This window comes from Canariomyces notabilis, assembly GCF_033297395.1.
Source record: "Canariomyces notabilis strain CBS 508.74 unplaced genomic scaffold N656scaffold_8, whole genome shotgun sequence".
Taxonomy (NCBI): domain Eukaryota; kingdom Fungi; phylum Ascomycota; class Sordariomycetes; order Sordariales; family Chaetomiaceae; genus Canariomyces; species Canariomyces notabilis.
The window spans coordinates 222,181-238,432 of record NW_027041830.1 but is presented as its reverse complement, the minus strand read 5'-3'; the positions used below and the strand labels follow the sequence as shown (position 1 = coordinate 238,432).

The window sequence follows — 16,252 nt, the reverse complement described above, 5'->3', positions numbered from 1 at the left end:
CTCGTCTGTCGAAGTGTAAATGATGGCCTGGGCGTGAGTGGGCGAGCGACTAGGCTTGGCGGTCAGATGATTGGGTTAGACGCGGCAGCAAACGAAGTTTGTAAGAGAGACAAAGGCTGTCAACTCGGATGCACAAGTGATGCACAATCCAATGTCTCAGCGGTCGGAGTTGTGATAAAGTTGCGTCGCGGTTTTTGTCCCACGCGGACCCGCGTCTCTGTTCCTGGCAGGGAAGCAGCCGCCTGGGAGAGGCTGGAGCCAAAATTTATTACCCCTGAATTCCTGAGCCAATGGCATCGCTGGAATACGAGGCTCGTGCGCTCCATCGGGCTGGCAGCCGAGATGTGGAGGGAATTGTGGAGACAGCTTGGCTTGGAGATGGGGGGACGGGGGGAGCTCAACTGCACGTGTGATTCTGTACAGTGTAGACCATCGCATGCGATATCAATCTTGAAGTCGCCGCTGTTTGCGATGTATAGCTAGCTAGGTATTGTACTTGTACCTCTTAAAGCTGTTGTTTCATCGCGAACCAGAACCGCTGTGCTTTCATAGCTTTCATACCAAAGACTGCGTCACTTCAATTCCGATACTCGACGACGTATCGTCGGTCCACAAGCTGCAAAGTCACACTGTTTTCTTCACCCTCAAACCGCAAACTGACCTTTCCTGTAGCAGCATCACTCCCCATTACCTCTGCTTTATAGAACATGGTGCTATCCGGATAGAGGGCGAGGACTGTTTTGCCTCGTTCAAGTTCTGGCAGTTCGACGCCCGCCGCCGGAATGGGAATCATGCTGCTGGCGCTGGTGCGATACTCGATACGCTGATCAGGTGGCAAGTCCGGGTCGGCATCCTGTACCATGTAGCGCCGCGACTTGCCTTCGCCCAGCACTTGCTGAACACGGCCAAGCATCCACTCTGTGCCCTCCGTATTAGATGTCGGCTTGGGTTTGAAGACCACGTCCTGGCCCTTGAAGAATGTGACTTTGGCCCGCTGCGCTGCTGTGGCGGACCCGGCCCCGCCCAGTTCGGGGGGCACGCTGTCGGCTTTCCCCGGTGTGTCACGATCTCCGCTGCGTGGGGGGACACTATCACGGTTCACTGAGCGGTCGCTCCCTGCACCAGCACTGCCCGCCAACTTGCGTCCTACAGGAGACGGCACGGGTGAGTCTCCACCGCCGTCGAATTCGTACACGGATCCAGGATCGCGGTCACGATCTCGCTGCCGGTCCTTCTCCCGCTCCTTCTCGCGCGCGCTAGCTCCGCGGACCGACGATGCCCTGGCTGAGCTCGCTAACAAACCGCTCGGCCGCTCGCGGCCGGCGAGGCCTGATGGACCGGCTGCTTGTGCCTCTGATTCTTCCCTAGACTTCACCAGAGCCCTCAAGACCGTCACATGCTCGATAAGAGCGTCAATCTGCTGTTTGGATAGGTCGGCTCCCTTAACGCCGCCCCGTAGCATGTTGTCGAGTTTCTGTTCCTCTGCGGCTAAATCAATCTTGTCCTTGTTCTTGGCGATGAGGCTATCCTGGGCTAAAATGGCTCGGAGCGAGTCGTTGCTGCTGTTGATACCATCAATCATAGTTCGTATGTCGTCTTTGATTTGACCCCACAAATGGGCCTCCTCCCCCTGGGTGCTGCCACTGTTACGGTTGGGGCCCCTGGAATTTCGATTGCGTGAAGACATGTTGGGGGTAGGGCACCGCTTCGCAGTGCGGTCCTCCAGTCGGGGAGTTGGGAATATATAACAACCTCAATCCATATGTGGCGGCTGTTTTTGCCAATTGGCGTTGCAGTCCACAGCTTCCAAGGCCTGGCGTCCGTTTCCACTCCAGGCCGTCTGAGCGTTGATCAGGGGGATGGTCGATACTGCCCTGTGGAATTCGGGTATCTACTGTCACCGAGTTAGCAGGCTGGTGGTCTTGTACCGTACATGATGGATAGTGGGAGCCTTTGCCTAGGGGTGAGGTTGTTCTCTAGTGGTTCAAGCAGGACACCTTCTGGTTGGACACGGACGTCTAATAAAATACAGCAGTGTAGGTACCGTGGCCTGTATTGCACGCTCCAAAGCTGCCGCGTTGCAGGAGAGGGACAGTCGTCGCGTGTAGAAAGCTCGATATTGATGCAAAATGCAGTTGGGGTAATCAACCTCAGCGAGATTGTATCTGGAACAGGGAGTTCCTCTCTCAAGGTTCTGGATCTAAGATCTAGGTTGTTGTTACAGGCAAAGCCGCGTTTTGCTGTCCTGGGTGCGCCTTCCCTTGACCCGCTCTTTTAGGTTGGCACCCTCAAAGGCTCAACCACCCTTCAGAGGTACTACCCAGAGCTCGGGCCACCAAGCAACTGCCACAGTGCCAAAGTCTCCTCACAACTAGTGTTGGAAGATTTTTACATACAACAGTAATTTACCAGTTATTTACCGTAAAAACCGGTAAAAAAGGGATTCTTACAACCGCCAAGACTGCCAAGACAGAAAGGTTAGGGTTATATATAGCCCAAACCACCTCCCATTTTTTCTCAAGTCATGCCCACCCACCACAACGAATTGGCATCTTCTTCTCTCCCATACTCCGTATACAAGACGATCATCCTCCGCCATATTGGCATACAACTCTTCCTCCACTTGAGGGTCCTCAGCATCGTGTGCCATAGAATTTTGGGTGCATCCAGCTTCTTCAGGGTTCTCGGGTTCATGTATACAAATGCAGCTTGATCCAGAATGTTCCCCCACCCCAACCACGAAGTTGATGCCAGAGAACGCTCATTCGGCTGGCAAACTCTCAGGGCAGGAAGGTCGAATTCGAAGCCAAAGATTGATAGCACTATACCCAATATGGGGGCGGTCAAAGGCGGCAGAACGCACGGATCAACGTTCGTCAAAGTGGTTATTTACGGTTCGTTGTAATTTACGGTGAAAAATCTATTTTTATTGAAAATCCATCCCTACTCACAACTCCGTCAGGAACTTGAACTCCAAAGCGTCAAGGTAGGTTCCGTCCCTAAAATAGAGGATTAAGGTTTCCCAAAACCGCCTTCGGGCATGCTTGAATTGGTAGGTTTTATGTCTTATTCTCTGAAGTCTCTCGGTTCGAATCACAGTACTAACCAGAGGTTTTAGATGACGCGCAGGGTTGCAAGACCGATCAGGGGGGACACTTTTTTTACATTGTCATCCCTTTACACTAGAACTTATTTCTGCTGGCCAACATTTTGTGCTTGTGTAGGCAGCAGTGAAAGTGCATATGGAAGGCCCGCTACAAATAGTCCAAATCCAGAAGTCGGAAGTGAAGACCCAACAACTTTCACTTGAGAAACATCTCTTGAGGCCCAGCCACCGGCAACTTTGAACTCTCTCTGGAGTCTGGACAGTGTGGCCTAAAACTAGTTACTGTCTGAGCTGTGCAGCCTGAGTGGAATCGGGGTGCAAGCTGCTGGTTGTGATATGACGTAAAACGAGGGGTCGGGGCGTTGCCCCGCGAGGGCTGGAGTACGAAGCACCTCACTAGGCTCACTTAACATTCCGGCTCCTAAAGATCGCCTGATGAGGCTTGCACCCTCCTTCAGCTAAAGGAACAAGCTGCAAGCATACCCTGCCTTCCATTGAACTCGTATCTTCAAGTGCTTCCGGCTTATCTCTAGCACCTATCTTACCCTGGGCGCCGGGAAGGTTCGAGGGTCGTCGCAATGCAGGTTCCCCTAATTCGACTCCAATGCGGGGCCAATTCGTATGACTGGGGAAAGAAAGGCAACGCATCCGCCGCTGCCAGGTTTGCTGCCGCCACGCCGTCCGAAGGTTTCACGGTCCAAGATGATCGCCCATACGCAGAGGCAAGCTGCCCTCCCTTGGTTACTCCTAAGCTCCCTGGGACCAGACCTAGGCTGACCGTCACCGTTGCAGTTATGGATGGGCACCCATCCATCGAACCCCTCCAAGGACCTGACGACCGGGCGTACCCTCCTCGATCTCGTCCAGGACAACCGCGCGCTTCTAGCGCCGTCAGTTGCCGCTCGCTATGGAAACAAGCTTCCGTTCCTGTTCAAAGTCCTCTCCATCGACAAGGCGCTGTCGATCCAGGCGCACCCCAACAAAAAGCTTGCCGAGCAGCTCCATGCCAAGGATCCCAAGAACTACCCAGATGACAACCACAAGCCCGAGATGACCATTGCCATCACGCCTTTTGAGGGTCTCTGTGGGTTCCGGCCCCCAGAGGAAATAGGACACTTTCTCCAATCGGTGCCAGCGCTGCGTCAACTGGTGGGTGAAGACAAGGCCCAGGAGTTCGTCTCCGTCATCGAGAGTACAAAAGATGATCAATCGGAAGATGCCGTGGGACGGAAGAAGAAAGCATTGAAAGACGTCTTTGGGTCGCTCATGTCCTCCTCTGCAGAGGACATGGCTGCTGCTTCGAAGGTGCTCGTCGAGTCTGCCGCCAGTGAAGGGGCCAGTTTTGCCGCAGGCGGCGTCAGTTCGACTCCCGGATCAGTCCTGGCTGAGCTAGTCACGCGTCTCCATGGCCAGTTTGGACCCGACTATGGTCTTTTTGTCCTGTTCTTCCTGAACTACGTAACCCTACAACCGGGCGAGGCTCTTTTCCTCCGTGCTGATGACATCCACGCCTACGTTAGTGGCGATGTTGTCGAGTGTATGGCCAGCAGCGACAATGTTGTGCGGGCGGGCCTCACTCAGAAGTTCAAGGACGTCGACACGCTCGTCAGCATGCTCACGTACGACTATGCGCCCATCGACGAGCAAAAGATGCATCCTACCGAGTATCCGTATGTGGTGCTCAACCGGATAGCTTACAGCTCTGGGTCTACCGTGACGCTTTACGACCCTCCCATCGATGAATTCAGTGTGGTGCGCACGACTCTCAAGGGCAGCGGGTCAAAGGCTACCTTCGACCCGCTGGAGGGCCCTAGCATCATCCTCTGCACTGCGGGCAAGGGCAAAATCTCGGTTGGCCCGACATCTCAAGAGATCAAGGAAGGATATGTGTTTTTCGTGGGCGCCACCGCTGAATGCGTTCTTGAGTCCGAGGGCGCCAATGATGATGATGAATTCATCACTTTCAAGGCTTTTTGTGAAGTCGAGGACCACCGGAATGGAGCCTCATAGACGAGGAGATCTGGGAGAAAAGATGACGACGACATGCCAGGCGAATTAGACACTTTTTCTGTGTGCAGACCGGTGGGCGTCCATCACCAGACGCACCCATCACTAATACAATGTCTCCATGGACACTTGAGTTGACAGTACTAGCGTTGGATTTTGGGATTGAGCTAAGAGTGTGTTCTTCCAGAACGTGAATATCTGATTCGGGCGGCTCCGTCCCGTTCCCCGTTGGCAGGGTATCAATGTCTGCTGCCGGTCGATATTTATAGCTTCTGTGAATAAAATTCCCGGAATCGAGACCCCCTATTCAACCGTCAAATTGGTTAGACGGGGATTACCTCCCCTGCTTGCACGAGGCGGCATTGCAACCCAAATCTTCCGGCACTATACAAACCACTATACAGTCCAAATGCGATTCGCCATCCAGATCTCAGTCGCGATGCTTGAACCACAAAGGCAACCCGAAGAGCTGGAAAGCCCCAGCAACCAGGGCAAGACAAAGTCCGCTGTCGGATTCAAGCCAGTCTGTATATGACCTAGACGTCGTATCCTCCAAAAATGGATATTCCGTGATATAAATTCAATATATGCTGTCAGCTGGTGCAGTGGCATCTCAGGGGCACAGTGTCCATCGCTGGGCCCTGCCCTAGTATACGACCTCAAGCGGTGCAAGTAGGGACTGAAAGCATAAATGAAGGGACACCTCCACGACAAACACACGAACCGCTCAACCAGCTTCAACAACAGTCGCCGACGAGTGAACGATTTCCTGACTCCTGATCTCACGACTCCAGAACCTTCTTCATACAAGATGTATTCTCTCTGGCTCTACGTGGGCATCATTGCGAGGTAAGCTCCCTACACCGAACGAGTATCAACACCCACTAATACACGTCATGGCAGTGGTGTCCTCGGCCAGATCACACTGACACCCACAACGGTCCGCACCGGCCGGCCGGGGCTTCCCACCGTGACCGTCAGCGCAACCGTGACAGAAACCGCAACCGAAACCAGCACCGTGACCAAGACGGAAAGCTACATCCGCAACGTGACCGTCACGGCCACTGCCACCGTCACCAGTGTCAGCACCACCACACGCACCGCCACCAGCGTCAGCACCGCGACCGTCACCAGTGTGTCGACGGTGACCAAGCCGTGCCCGGCCCCCTGCCCGACCATCACAAGCACGGCGACAGCCTGCGGAACCTGCCTCGTGCCCCAGTGCACGACCACCTCGGTCATCACGCGCCCCTGTGGTTGTGAGGGTGCCTTGCCGACCGCGACGGTTGCGTTCCCGTGCAGTGACAGGGACTCATGCAACAAGATTGGGTGCAAGACGGTGTACAATGTGCGGACGGCCGCTTGCTAGGATTTAGGGGAGATCTGAAGGGATACCTCACCTTAGCTACCTACTAGTAGGGGTATTGCTTGGTATGGATATGGCTCTAGGTAAACGAGATGGGAGTGCCCGGAGTGAACGGAAAAGTAGCACTTGGGAAGCAAGAAGCTGGTAGACCTTAAAGATGAAAGTAACTCCGGATTCCTCGTGGCTCTACTAGCCTTTAGTTACCTTTCGTTTGCTCATTGTAGGGATTGACGGCGTCCTGAGTTTCCAGTCCAATTACATGTGTAGACCTGGGCTGCCACCTTAATCGTATGGTAGTTGCCGGTCAAAGCCCTTGACATCGCTCCAAATATCCACCTCGGCCAACTCGCCACCATCTTCGTTTGGTCTCGTTCTCAGCCCATACCTTATCTCAAGTTTCGACACTTCTGCATCCTCATTTTGAGCACGCCGGGTCAGCTCATCTTGGATGCGCTGGGCAAGCTCCCGGCCACTGTCGCTGCTGCCACCCTCAACGGAATCCATAGCTGTCCTCAGGAGTCTTGCCACCGAAAGATAGCTGTCGTGGTCTCGTATGGGGACCCCTCTGCAGGCCCAAAAGACCACGCCGATCACTAGCACCTGTCCAGCAAGCAGCGCTGCAAGCGTACTGATCGCCCGATCCCACTTTACCTCGAGCTTTGTCATGCTAAAGGTTCGCTCGAATGCATCCTTTTCCAGCGTTACCCTGGCGAGCCGTTCCTCGGCCCCGAGGAAGGCGAGGATGGGAACGCGCGCCGTGGAATCGGCAACATGAAGTTCATCGTTTGGATGGATGGGGTACTTGAACCAGTCGTTGGGCGGAGACTCGAATGCAATATCCGGGTAGCCTTCGGGAACCTCGTCAACGAATTCGTGGGAATCTGCGTCAATGGGGTACCGACGGAAAGCGATACGGTCGTCACGGCCGGTGCCCTCAGTAGTGATGGATACCATCGAGTCCATAATGGAACCTAACACACCAAAACCACCCCCAATGCGCAGGGCTATGCCAGCAGCGTACAAGGCGTTCTCTGTAGGGCAGCCGTGAAAGAAGTTGGATCTAAATCCTGGTTTGTGGTTTTTCTCGGTAAGGCAGGTTAAGCACTCGTAAATGGTGTAGAAATAGCGCTTAGCAGAGGACTCATCATATAACCACCCTTCGCCGCCAGTGATATCTGAGAGTGACCGTACAGGTAAAGTTAGGGTCAAATCAAGCAATGGCACAGGGTGCTTAATGGTGAGCTCTCTTACATGTCGTAGCGCAAGCGGAGGGATCTTCGTAGTTATCGGTTTTTGAGGCACCCCTATATGGCACCGCCCAATAGAAGTTTGCTCCGTGATCTGGACGAGGCAAGAGAGCGAGCCAAACACGCGCGAACTCAGGCTCGTTGTTGATATTAGCAGACTCATTATGGTCTAGGGAGAGACAGATTAGTTCAATAAAACTCCAGGAGTCAAGAGAATTCATCTAAGAAGGGTTGAGCGGGCTTACCTGGACTTGCAACGGCTTGCCCGTTGGCGTAAAAGGTTCCGTTATAGTACCGTCGTCCAATGCAACGCGATGAGCTGTGCACGACCCTTTCTGCCGACGGATACACGTCTGTCCCACGATATTCTCTGAGGGAGTAAGAGTATGTAACCCTGTCAGCCTCAACAGTCCGATCTACACCTCTCCCATCGATGCTTGTCACGTTGTATTGAGATGGATTCCAGTGGAATCCATCCCACTCGTGGAACCGGGAAGGCATTAATGCAAGTCCAACAACCGCCTGTTCACCGAGTTCAACTAGACTCAGTTTCCCTTGTTAGCCTCGAAAATCCACCGTACCTGACACTGTTTGTTTATGGTAGAGAACCTGAAGCCCACATACTTATATTTTCTTGGGCCTCATACTGAATGTCCGTGACGCCTTGGATTTCCGGTAGCCGTTCGATCATCCACGCCGAGCCGTTAAAGTCCGTAACTGCCACTGGGTATTCGACTAAAGCACTATCGTCTAAATTGTACGTCAAACCGAATGCCGCGACACTCAGCCAACCGATGATGTTGACCAGCAGATACAAGGTCACAATCAGCGTGGTGGTCGACCACTTCCTTTGCGAGATGACGTGATGGTGGATTAACTTGAGCGCCCCGGTGGGGTTGTGTATTCCGAGAATCAGGTCAACGTCCCGTGGGGTAGAGTCTCTCGCCAGGAGGCGCCAACGCAAGCAAGCACCAAGCAGTCCGAGACAAGCTCACGAGGGACGAAAACAGGATCGTCAGAGTGTTGAAGGCCCGCCGTTCCCACGTTGTCAAGTTGTCTCTGCTTGCGAATCAGTATAAGACGGCCGTAAGTAGGACGCTGAAGAGGAACGCGGCACCGGAGCACCACAAGACTCCCATCCAAGGAAAGTGGCCATGTCGGCCTTGGGGTATCAGACTGCGGGCGCCGTGCAAGGCAGCACTGAAGCAACTCGGACGCGTGTTTTGAACCATCTTGTCGGAATCTGGGCACGGTCGTGAGGGGAAAGAAACAAGTAGCGGTTCGAAGACATCCAGTGGGCGTGCCGCGGCGATGGGAAACCCAGATGGCTTTGGAGCGTGCCAGCCGCGAGATGTGAGATGGCCTTATAGCTCAGTACCTTACCTTGGGCATTCAGATATTTGGAGAGCCACATCTCGGTTTACTGAGTTGGCACCTGCGCTTGGCCGCAGCCATTGGCAGCCCAAAGCGGATGGCGAGCACTGGAAAGCTCGCTGCGTGCGGTCAAGTGCTGTACAAACCTGGAAGCCACCCGACTCAAGGTGATTGACCATCTTCGTGGATGAATAGCCGCATCATGCATTGCAGATGCCGGCAGGGATCCCGATTCAGAGTACGCTTATTGATTCTTCACCACTAAAGCCGCTGGACTCCTGTATCACCTGAAATCAACCATAGAGCCCACGTATCCCTTGCGCATTGGGTTGTGATTTCAAGCCATGCGCAAGCATTGTAGTCAGCTGCTGCAAGCCCCGCCATGGATCAATCACCGATGGCGAATAGGGGATGCTATTAAGAGATGATGGCGGCGTCCGAGGACAGTGTGCTTTTTGTGATGTGCTCAGTTCCTGGTGCCAAGTGAGAAGTGATACCTGAAAGCAGTGGAACCCTGTGTGCATTTGTGGTATTTGGTGTGGTTGGAAGTGGGTTTAAGGTTAACGTTAAAGCTGGACTGCTGAGTGGATTGCCCAGCCCGAACCACAATAATTCAGCTTAGGAAAGCACTCCTAGGAAAATCCAGCGGTGGCACCTTCCACTTTCCATATTCCAACGGGACGCCAACCAGCTCCCTTGCCACAAAATTGCCATGGTATTGGGTTAAGGCAAGTAGGTATGTACCCAGAGAAACAAGGGGTCTCCCAGGCTAGCCAAGCCTCTGAATTCTCTCCTGCTAAATAGTCGAATTCATCATTTTCGTTATCCAAGTTTGTCTTACAGTGAGCCACAACGAAGCCATAACCCTCTACACTCTCACTAGGTACTACATATTGTCATTAGTAATAACCCAGAGTCTCTGCAGGCAAGGAACTCCTTTTGCTCTATTCCAAGACCAGGCTCTAGGACTGCCCAACGATGCTTGTTATGTAGTGCACATGTAGCAGAACTTACCGAGTCGTACTAGGGGGCAAGTGTAGGGCCATACCTACCCCTAACCCTGCCAAAATGTACCCCTATTATCTATGTCCACGCCCGTACCCAATCCCCTTAACCGTGAAATTGGCTAATCTCTGAGCGGCCCACAAATACTTAGTGATACTGACCTAGTTTCACATCCAGTGTATTCAACTCAGACACAACAACCTGCAAATCAGAAAAGTGCTTGAACATCCATCTATAAGGACATTATATAGGCATAGATGCAATCAAGGCGACATTCTGACATCTGATTCAACCTACAACTTGGGCCTGGACGCTCTCGGAGATCGGACACGGATCGAAGAGAAGACCAACTCAGTCCGGCTCCGTCGGAGTCTTAGTCAACGAAGGCACCCCATCCCCGTCTTGGGCCGCTCCTGGCATCCAATCACCAACCGGCAATTATCAGCAGGCACTTCACACTACGACGTTGCAAGGTCGCCCAGATGCTCAGCGAGGCAGTGCCTGCTTGCTGTAAGGGGACCAAATGACGAAAGCTTGCGCGTCAAGCAAATTGATAGCAGACGCTGGCTGTCAGCAGAGTGTCCATGTTTGCCCGTGCCATATGTATAAGAACTTGAAGTAGTCAATTGAGCAGACGTGAACGCAATGTAGTTCAGTCTTCCTCCGCACGAGCATCAGTATCACTGGCAGCACCAGACAGCATCGCTCATCGATACCGAATAGGCGCCAGACACGCTCTAGCCGGGATCACTAGTACCGTTTTTCATATCAAATTCAAATATGAGGCTCGCCACGGTCTTTTCTCTCACGGCCTTGGTGGCCCGTACATACGGGACTCGATCGACTGATCCTTTCGAGCAGTGGCAAGCCCCCGGAGATTCAGACGGTACGGAATAGCCCATCTCCCTCTTCATGGTACTGGTAACTACCTCACGGTACCAGACATCATTGTACGCCAGCCCCTTGACGTGCCCAGGCTAACGGTTTCTATCATGACATGAATTCAACTGGAATAGTCCGTGGTCCATGCCCATTCTTGAACACGTTCGCGAACCACGGCTTCCTGCCTCGATCGGGCAAGTACATCACCGAACAGGATTTGATTGACGGTCTCTCCAAAGCCGTCAACTTTGACGCGGCCCTCTCAAAGTTCCTATTCAACTTTGCTGTGACGACAAACCCAGAACCCAACTCTACGTGGTTCTCGCTTGACCACCTCACGCGCCACAATATCCTAGAGCACGATGCCAGTCTCTCGTATGTCCATCCGCTAGGATACCGTGACAGCTCCGATGCCAGTGTTAGCCCAAGCCCCTACTAATTCACCATGCCAACAGTCGTGTCGATAGCTATTTCGGACACGCAGATGTCTTCGATCACAGGACTTTTGAGCAAACGCGGTCTTACTGGGGAGACAAGGTCACTCTGGGAACGGGTACGGATGCCATCATAGCCCGCATAAGGACGTCTAATGCGACCAACCCCGAATTTTCCTTGTCGGAGCTCGGTTTTGACTTTATTCTCGGCGAGACTTTCGCCTTCATCGCCGTTCTCGGTGACACCGAGACCCTCACGGTCAAAGCTAGCGTTGTGGAATATCTCTTCAGTGAGTACATGTATCCCAGACGACGATTTGATGGCTCTCTCTCTCTTTCTTTCTTTTTTTTTTTTTTTCTTCCCCTTTGCGCTTGTGCTTGCGTGCTGACACGCTTCATCCGTCAGAAAATCAACGCCTCCCAACCCAGCTGGGCTGGAAGAGATCTGACGAGCCGTTCACAACTGATGGTCTGGGTGACGGCATCCGAAAGATGTATTTGGAATACGAGAAGAGAGTGAATTCCACATCCCCGAGAAAGCGCAGTCCAATATCCGAGGGCCGTGTCAGCAATGGCCGCGTGCGACTCGGAGCATTCTAGACATGGCCCAGGAATCCGGATACATTTGAGTCATGCATGTCTAGTAGTGACCGTCAATTCCTGCACGGAGCGACCAAACCTCACATAATGGCATGGATATGACTTGGAGATTTGCCCGGCGACAGCAACACATGATGGTTTGGACTTTGGAATGGTGTGTGATGGACAAGAATCTCCCGTACAAGTACCTATTACCGTTCCTTGAGTGCAACTGAATCCAGTTCTTCGGCATTTGTTGGAGTCGTGCATGTGCATGACAGGATAAGGTACTCCGTATTTAGGTACCTATACGAGTAACACAACTTGATGCAGACGCCACTGCACCACGAACTACCATGTATGAGGTGAACTATGAAGTGCCTCTGTCTTGAATGCGGCGGAAAGCGGGCCACCAGCGCAGATTCTCGCCTTCGAATGAGGGATATAGGACACGAATGATGACCAGTAAGCTATACTAGATTCCAGTATTACTATACACCCTCTGTGGATTTGCACGTGCGGTATTCGAAATGAGGGGAGAAAGCGGCTAACAAAGAAGCAGTTAGTCTGTGATCCTACACTTGTCGCTTGTGCAGAGGTTCGGACTCTGCCTCAGCCGTACCTACCGGTACACGGGAACCCGAGTATCCGGCGCAGCTTAGAGGTTGGAGCCGGTGTGGCGGGACCCTTAGCGACCAAACAATTCTCTGGGTGCTTCCATTTTGAAACCACGAGATGACCCTTGCCTCGCCTGTTTCAGTTTTGGGGGCGGCAACTTGGGTGATGTGTAAGCCACCTGCGACTTCTTATCACCCTCCCACATCCCCGGGCTACGTTTCTCAGCTTGCGCCTGCTCTTTGTTGTGTCGGACTACATGTATGTACCAGGTCAGGTACCAACGGCCCGGTAGTTCCTTCTCTTCTTCACCTACATTTACATTTGGATTTGACCTGCGTTCTTCCCTTGTCGTATCCTATCAGACAATACCACCGACCTCACCCGGACCCAATCCGCTTACTCCAACATACGAGCCCAAGAACGCATCAGCAGCCCAGCAGTCACAGCCCAACCCGGCAGTAACGTTAGTCCATTGCGGATTTATGTGAGTCCACGGATTTTACCCTTGTCAAGACAAATGCCGCGCGGTCTTCCTGCTCCAAGCCATCACTAAAATCTGGCGAACCACATGCTCTGATCATTCTGATGTTCATGTTCCCACTGTTGAGTGATGTTATGTTCTGGATCCCTCTCTTGTCCCTGAATTTTTCGCACACGACATGGCAAGCAATCGCCCACCCTCAGATTCGCTGACAAAGGCATTAGACGCCGGATCAGTAGGATTCCAGTCCCCTCAGGCTTCAGGCTCCGAGGAGCGGGGTGTGCCCTTCTTTCTGGCCCGTAAGACCTGGCCGGACTCACCCACCAAAAAGCAGCGAGGGATTCGAGCCATGTCGACGGGGGGATTGCGCGCACCGGGTACGGGGGTTTTCAGCCTCCGCCGACTCAGCGCTTCAAGCATATCGTCTCTGAAACCCGAAACCACTGCTGCCAACAGCCAGCCCGCTGCCAGCCCTGGACTTCCCAACACCGCCGGCCAGTATGACGACGCCATCTTCTTCCCAAAAGTATACGAGGACGCCTGGGGTGGACCTGACGTCAGCCGGACCGACATTGAACGGGCACGCATCTTTCTCTTACGCATCGCGACAATGGGCGTAGACCCAGCTTTCAGCTCGGCCCTGCGGGGGATCGCCACAGACCACAAACACAACCGGACCGTCCCCGGCCTGGCTTCAGCAGTGCAAACCCACCTCTATGGCAACCGCCACGCCAGCTTCGAGCCAACCCCCTTACTGCAAGCAGTGCGCTTCATGCTGATCAAGGCTCGCGTGCCCGAGAACCCCTTCACCCAGCGCGCCCGCGACGTGCTAGACTTCTTCTTCGACCCGACCCTGCACCGGAACCTGAACCCGCCACCCCCCGGCGAGCTGGTTCGGTACGCATACCCGTCCGGCCGCCTGCGCGTGTGCATCATTGGCGGCGGCCCAACCGGCCTGGCATCAGCCATTTCGCTCGCCGAAAAAGGCGCGGGCAAGGTCGAGGTGCATGTCTATGAGCGCCGGTGGGTGGTCACCGAGAACGGGACGATTGACTACCCCCCCGCGGCCAAGCGTCGCGACCAGGTGGTCACGCTGCAGGACTCGGTCACCAGCTTGCTCACCCCGGCAACCTACCAGGCGCTGTTTGAGGGCCGCCCTGAGCGGGTTTGGCCCGGGTCAGCGAACATCCAGATCCGTAAGGTGGAGGATCGGTTCTTGAAGCGCTGCCAGACGGAGGAGTTCAGGGGCTTGATCCATCTCCATGCGGAAGGGGTTACGCGGGAGGAGCTGGCTGCCGGGAAATGCGGGGATTTTCATGTCCTGCTGGGTACCGACGGCGCGGCATCGTGGGTGCGCAGGAGCTACTTTAGGGGGTATGAGAAGGAGCGCGGGCGGAGTTATGCGCTGGGGCTCGCGTTTGATCGCGGTTCCAAGGGGGGGTTGCCGTGGAGCCAGCCGCTTAATATGTTCCTGACGCTTGGCCAGACGAGGTATCTCCTGAATGCGAGCGATTTTGATGGGAGGGGGTACCTGAACATGCAGCTGACTGAGGAGGAGTGGGAGAAAATGGTCAGTGTTGACGGTCAGCCAATCCATTTTGGCCGGCCTGGCTGTCTGCGGCGGCCCGATGGGAGTATTCCCGAGGGGTTTGATGAAGGTCGCGTGTTCGCCCCATCTGAGGACAGGAATTCGTCGCTGTGGAAGTCCATCGAGGACGGGTTGAAGTTGTTCGGCTTCAAGGAGAGCGAGGTCATCAACGTTGTGCGCATCCCCATTGTCGTGCAAGCGGTGCGCGAGGGGGTTCAGATGCTGCCGTTGGAAGATTCTCGGTTTGTTCACCGGCCACATGCGCTCGTGGCGGTGGCCGGCGATGCGGCCATGACGGTACACTTTTGGCCTGGGCGCGGGCTGAACAGCGGCATCAAAGCGGGCATTGCCCTGGGCGACGAGATCTGCCACGCTCTCAGGGGCGGCAGGTTTGCAGGCCTTGAGCTGACCGCCATGAAAGAGTACAACGACTTCATTCTGAAGTTGCAGAACCGTGAGCACGACAAGCGGAGTATACCTATTCTCAACCAGTCTGGGTCCCCTGAGATGCTCGGCTGGCTGTTGAGTAAGGCTCAGTCAGTGCCAGACGAAGTAGCTATCGAATGGTGAGTGCTAAGGACCAGACTACCCCTGCTACAACGTGGAAGCCAGGAAACTGAGTATGGCTGACAATCACGTTTCCCCCTACCTTCAGGCTTGTCGGTGCCATGACACAGATTGCTGACCGGCTGGAGCGCCGTAATGACTGGTACGTCCTGCGCTGATATCATCTTGAAGTATCATTCAACTGACGAGATTCCAGGGCCTTCCCCCACGAAGCCAACATCGAGCCGCAAATCCGCATCGTCCTCCGCCAGCTGCACAGCCTAACCCTGCGCGAGATGGCCGTCAGCTTCCCTTGGCCAACCCGCGAGATGGCCGGCGCCGAAGTCCTGCCGATCCGCTCCATGCGGCCCGAAGAGAAGAGCAAATGGTTGCAGCAGCTATGGGGCTTGCTCACGGCCGAGAAGAACAAAGAACTCCGTGACAAAGAGCGGGCCCGTTCCCGAGGCTCGTCGCCAGCGCCGTCCAACGCCCGCTTCGAAGCGCCCCATCCTACCACACCGAACTCTGCAGCAAGCCGGTCACGGTCACCCCTGCGAAACAGCATTTCAAACACCGTCCCGGCTGCCCAGCTCGAGACGCTCAGCCTCAACAATGCCGTGTCGGATTTGTCGTCCTCGAACTCGCTTCGCAGGAGTAATGCTGTGACAAGCAACAGATTGGTGCCAGGACCGGGACCAGGGTCGGCTGCTCCGGACGGCAGGCCAAGGCGGTTTAGTACTGCGTCTAACTTGCCCGTTCCAGGGGTGGCGGATGGCACGCAGTTAAGTGACGGAGAGCGTGACGACTACTACCCGAGCAGTGGGGACGAGAGACACGTTGTCCGGCCTAGATCGCCTTCGCCTATGAGAGGCGGTGATATGGGCTTGACGAGGCTGCTGAGCGTCAGGCGGCCTAATGACTCGGTCTTGTCGGATGCCATGGCGTTGGCGCTGTTTCGCGTAGATGAGGATTAGTTGGATGGTGCAATGCATGTTCTTAAGTTTGGCGTGGCGTCGAAG

The 16,252-nt window shown here is 54.4% G+C and overlaps 6 protein-coding genes across 6 annotated transcripts; 4 read left to right on the top strand and 2 right to left on the bottom strand.

Moving 5' to 3' along the window:
* Nucleotides 1-396: 396 nt before the first annotated feature.
* Nucleotides 397-2,047, bottom strand: N656DRAFT_778165 (uncharacterized protein). Its single transcript, XM_064814962.1, has one exon. It carries the CDS (start codon nt 1,685-1,687, stop codon nt 578-580), a length of 1,110 nt encoding a protein of 369 aa, XP_064670971.1. The 5' UTR covers nt 1,688-2,047; the 3' UTR covers nt 397-577.
* A 490-nt stretch (nt 2,048-2,537) lies between these two features.
* N656DRAFT_778164 (uncharacterized protein) lies at nt 2,538-2,937 on the top strand. Its single transcript, XM_064814961.1, has one exon. It carries the CDS (start codon nt 2,720-2,722, stop codon nt 2,903-2,905), a length of 186 nt encoding a protein of 61 aa, XP_064670970.1. The 5' UTR covers nt 2,538-2,719; the 3' UTR covers nt 2,906-2,937.
* A 543-nt stretch (nt 2,938-3,480) lies between these two features.
* Nucleotides 3,481-5,460, top strand: N656DRAFT_616023 (mannose-6-phosphate isomerase). The gene is made up of 2 exons (XM_064810320.1): nt 3,481-3,828; nt 3,899-5,460. The coding sequence occupies exons 1-2, from the start codon at nt 3,685-3,687 to the stop codon at nt 5,114-5,116; spliced, it is 1,362 nt and encodes a 453-aa protein (XP_064670969.1). The 5' UTR covers nt 3,481-3,684; the 3' UTR covers nt 5,117-5,460.
* A 464-nt stretch (nt 5,461-5,924) lies between these two features.
* N656DRAFT_767741 (uncharacterized protein) lies at nt 5,925-6,482 on the top strand (the record flags this gene model as incomplete). Its single annotated transcript, XM_064813575.1, has 2 exons — nt 5,925-5,962; nt 6,017-6,482. 2 exons carry the CDS (start codon nt 5,925-5,927, stop codon nt 6,480-6,482), a joined length of 504 nt encoding a protein of 167 aa, XP_064670968.1.
* Nucleotides 6,483-6,558: 76 nt separating this feature from the next.
* Nucleotides 6,559-8,530, bottom strand: N656DRAFT_616015 (uncharacterized protein). The gene is made up of 4 exons (XM_064810319.1): nt 8,351-8,530; nt 7,972-8,265; nt 7,731-7,895; nt 6,559-7,654 (listed from the first exon to the last, which is right to left on the bottom strand). Exons 1-4 carry the CDS (start codon nt 8,415-8,417, stop codon nt 6,762-6,764), a joined length of 1,419 nt encoding a protein of 472 aa, XP_064670967.1. The 5' UTR covers nt 8,418-8,530; the 3' UTR covers nt 6,559-6,761.
* Nucleotides 8,531-11,102: 2,572 nt separating this feature from the next.
* On the top strand, nt 11,103-16,207 carry N656DRAFT_797271 (uncharacterized protein; the record flags this gene model as incomplete). Its single annotated transcript, XM_064817612.1, has 5 exons — nt 11,103-11,362; nt 11,443-11,711; nt 13,324-15,253; nt 15,343-15,396; nt 15,451-16,207. The coding sequence occupies 5 exons, from the start codon at nt 11,103-11,105 to the stop codon at nt 16,205-16,207; spliced, it is 3,270 nt and encodes a 1,089-aa protein (XP_064670966.1).
* Nucleotides 16,208-16,252: the final 45 nt, after the last annotated feature.

Coding starts and splice junctions, on each gene's coding strand:
- N656DRAFT_778165 (XM_064814962.1), bottom strand. CDS start 1,687: ATGTCTTCACGCAATCGAAATTCCAGGGGCCCCAACCGTAACAGTGGC.
- N656DRAFT_778164 (XM_064814961.1), top strand. CDS start 2,720: ATGTTCCCCCACCCCAACCACGAAGTTGATGCCAGAGAACGCTCATTC.
- N656DRAFT_616023 (XM_064810320.1), top strand. CDS start 3,685: ATGCAGGTTCCCCTAATTCGACTCCAATGCGGGGCCAATTCGTATGAC. Junction 3,829..3,898: donor ATGATCGCCCATACGCAGAG/GCAAGCTGCCCT, acceptor TCACCGTTGCAG/TTATGGATGGGCACCCATCC.
- N656DRAFT_616015 (XM_064810319.1), bottom strand. CDS start 8,417: ATGATCGAACGGCTACCGGAAATCCAAGGCGTCACGGACATTCAGTAT. Junction 7,896..7,971: donor GCAAGCCGTTGCAAGTCCAG/GTAAGCCCGCTC, acceptor GTCTCTCCCTAG/ACCATAATGAGTCTGCTAAT. Junction 7,655..7,730: donor CTCCGCTTGCGCTACGACAT/GTAAGAGAGCTC, acceptor GGTCACTCTCAG/ATATCACTGGCGGCGAAGGG.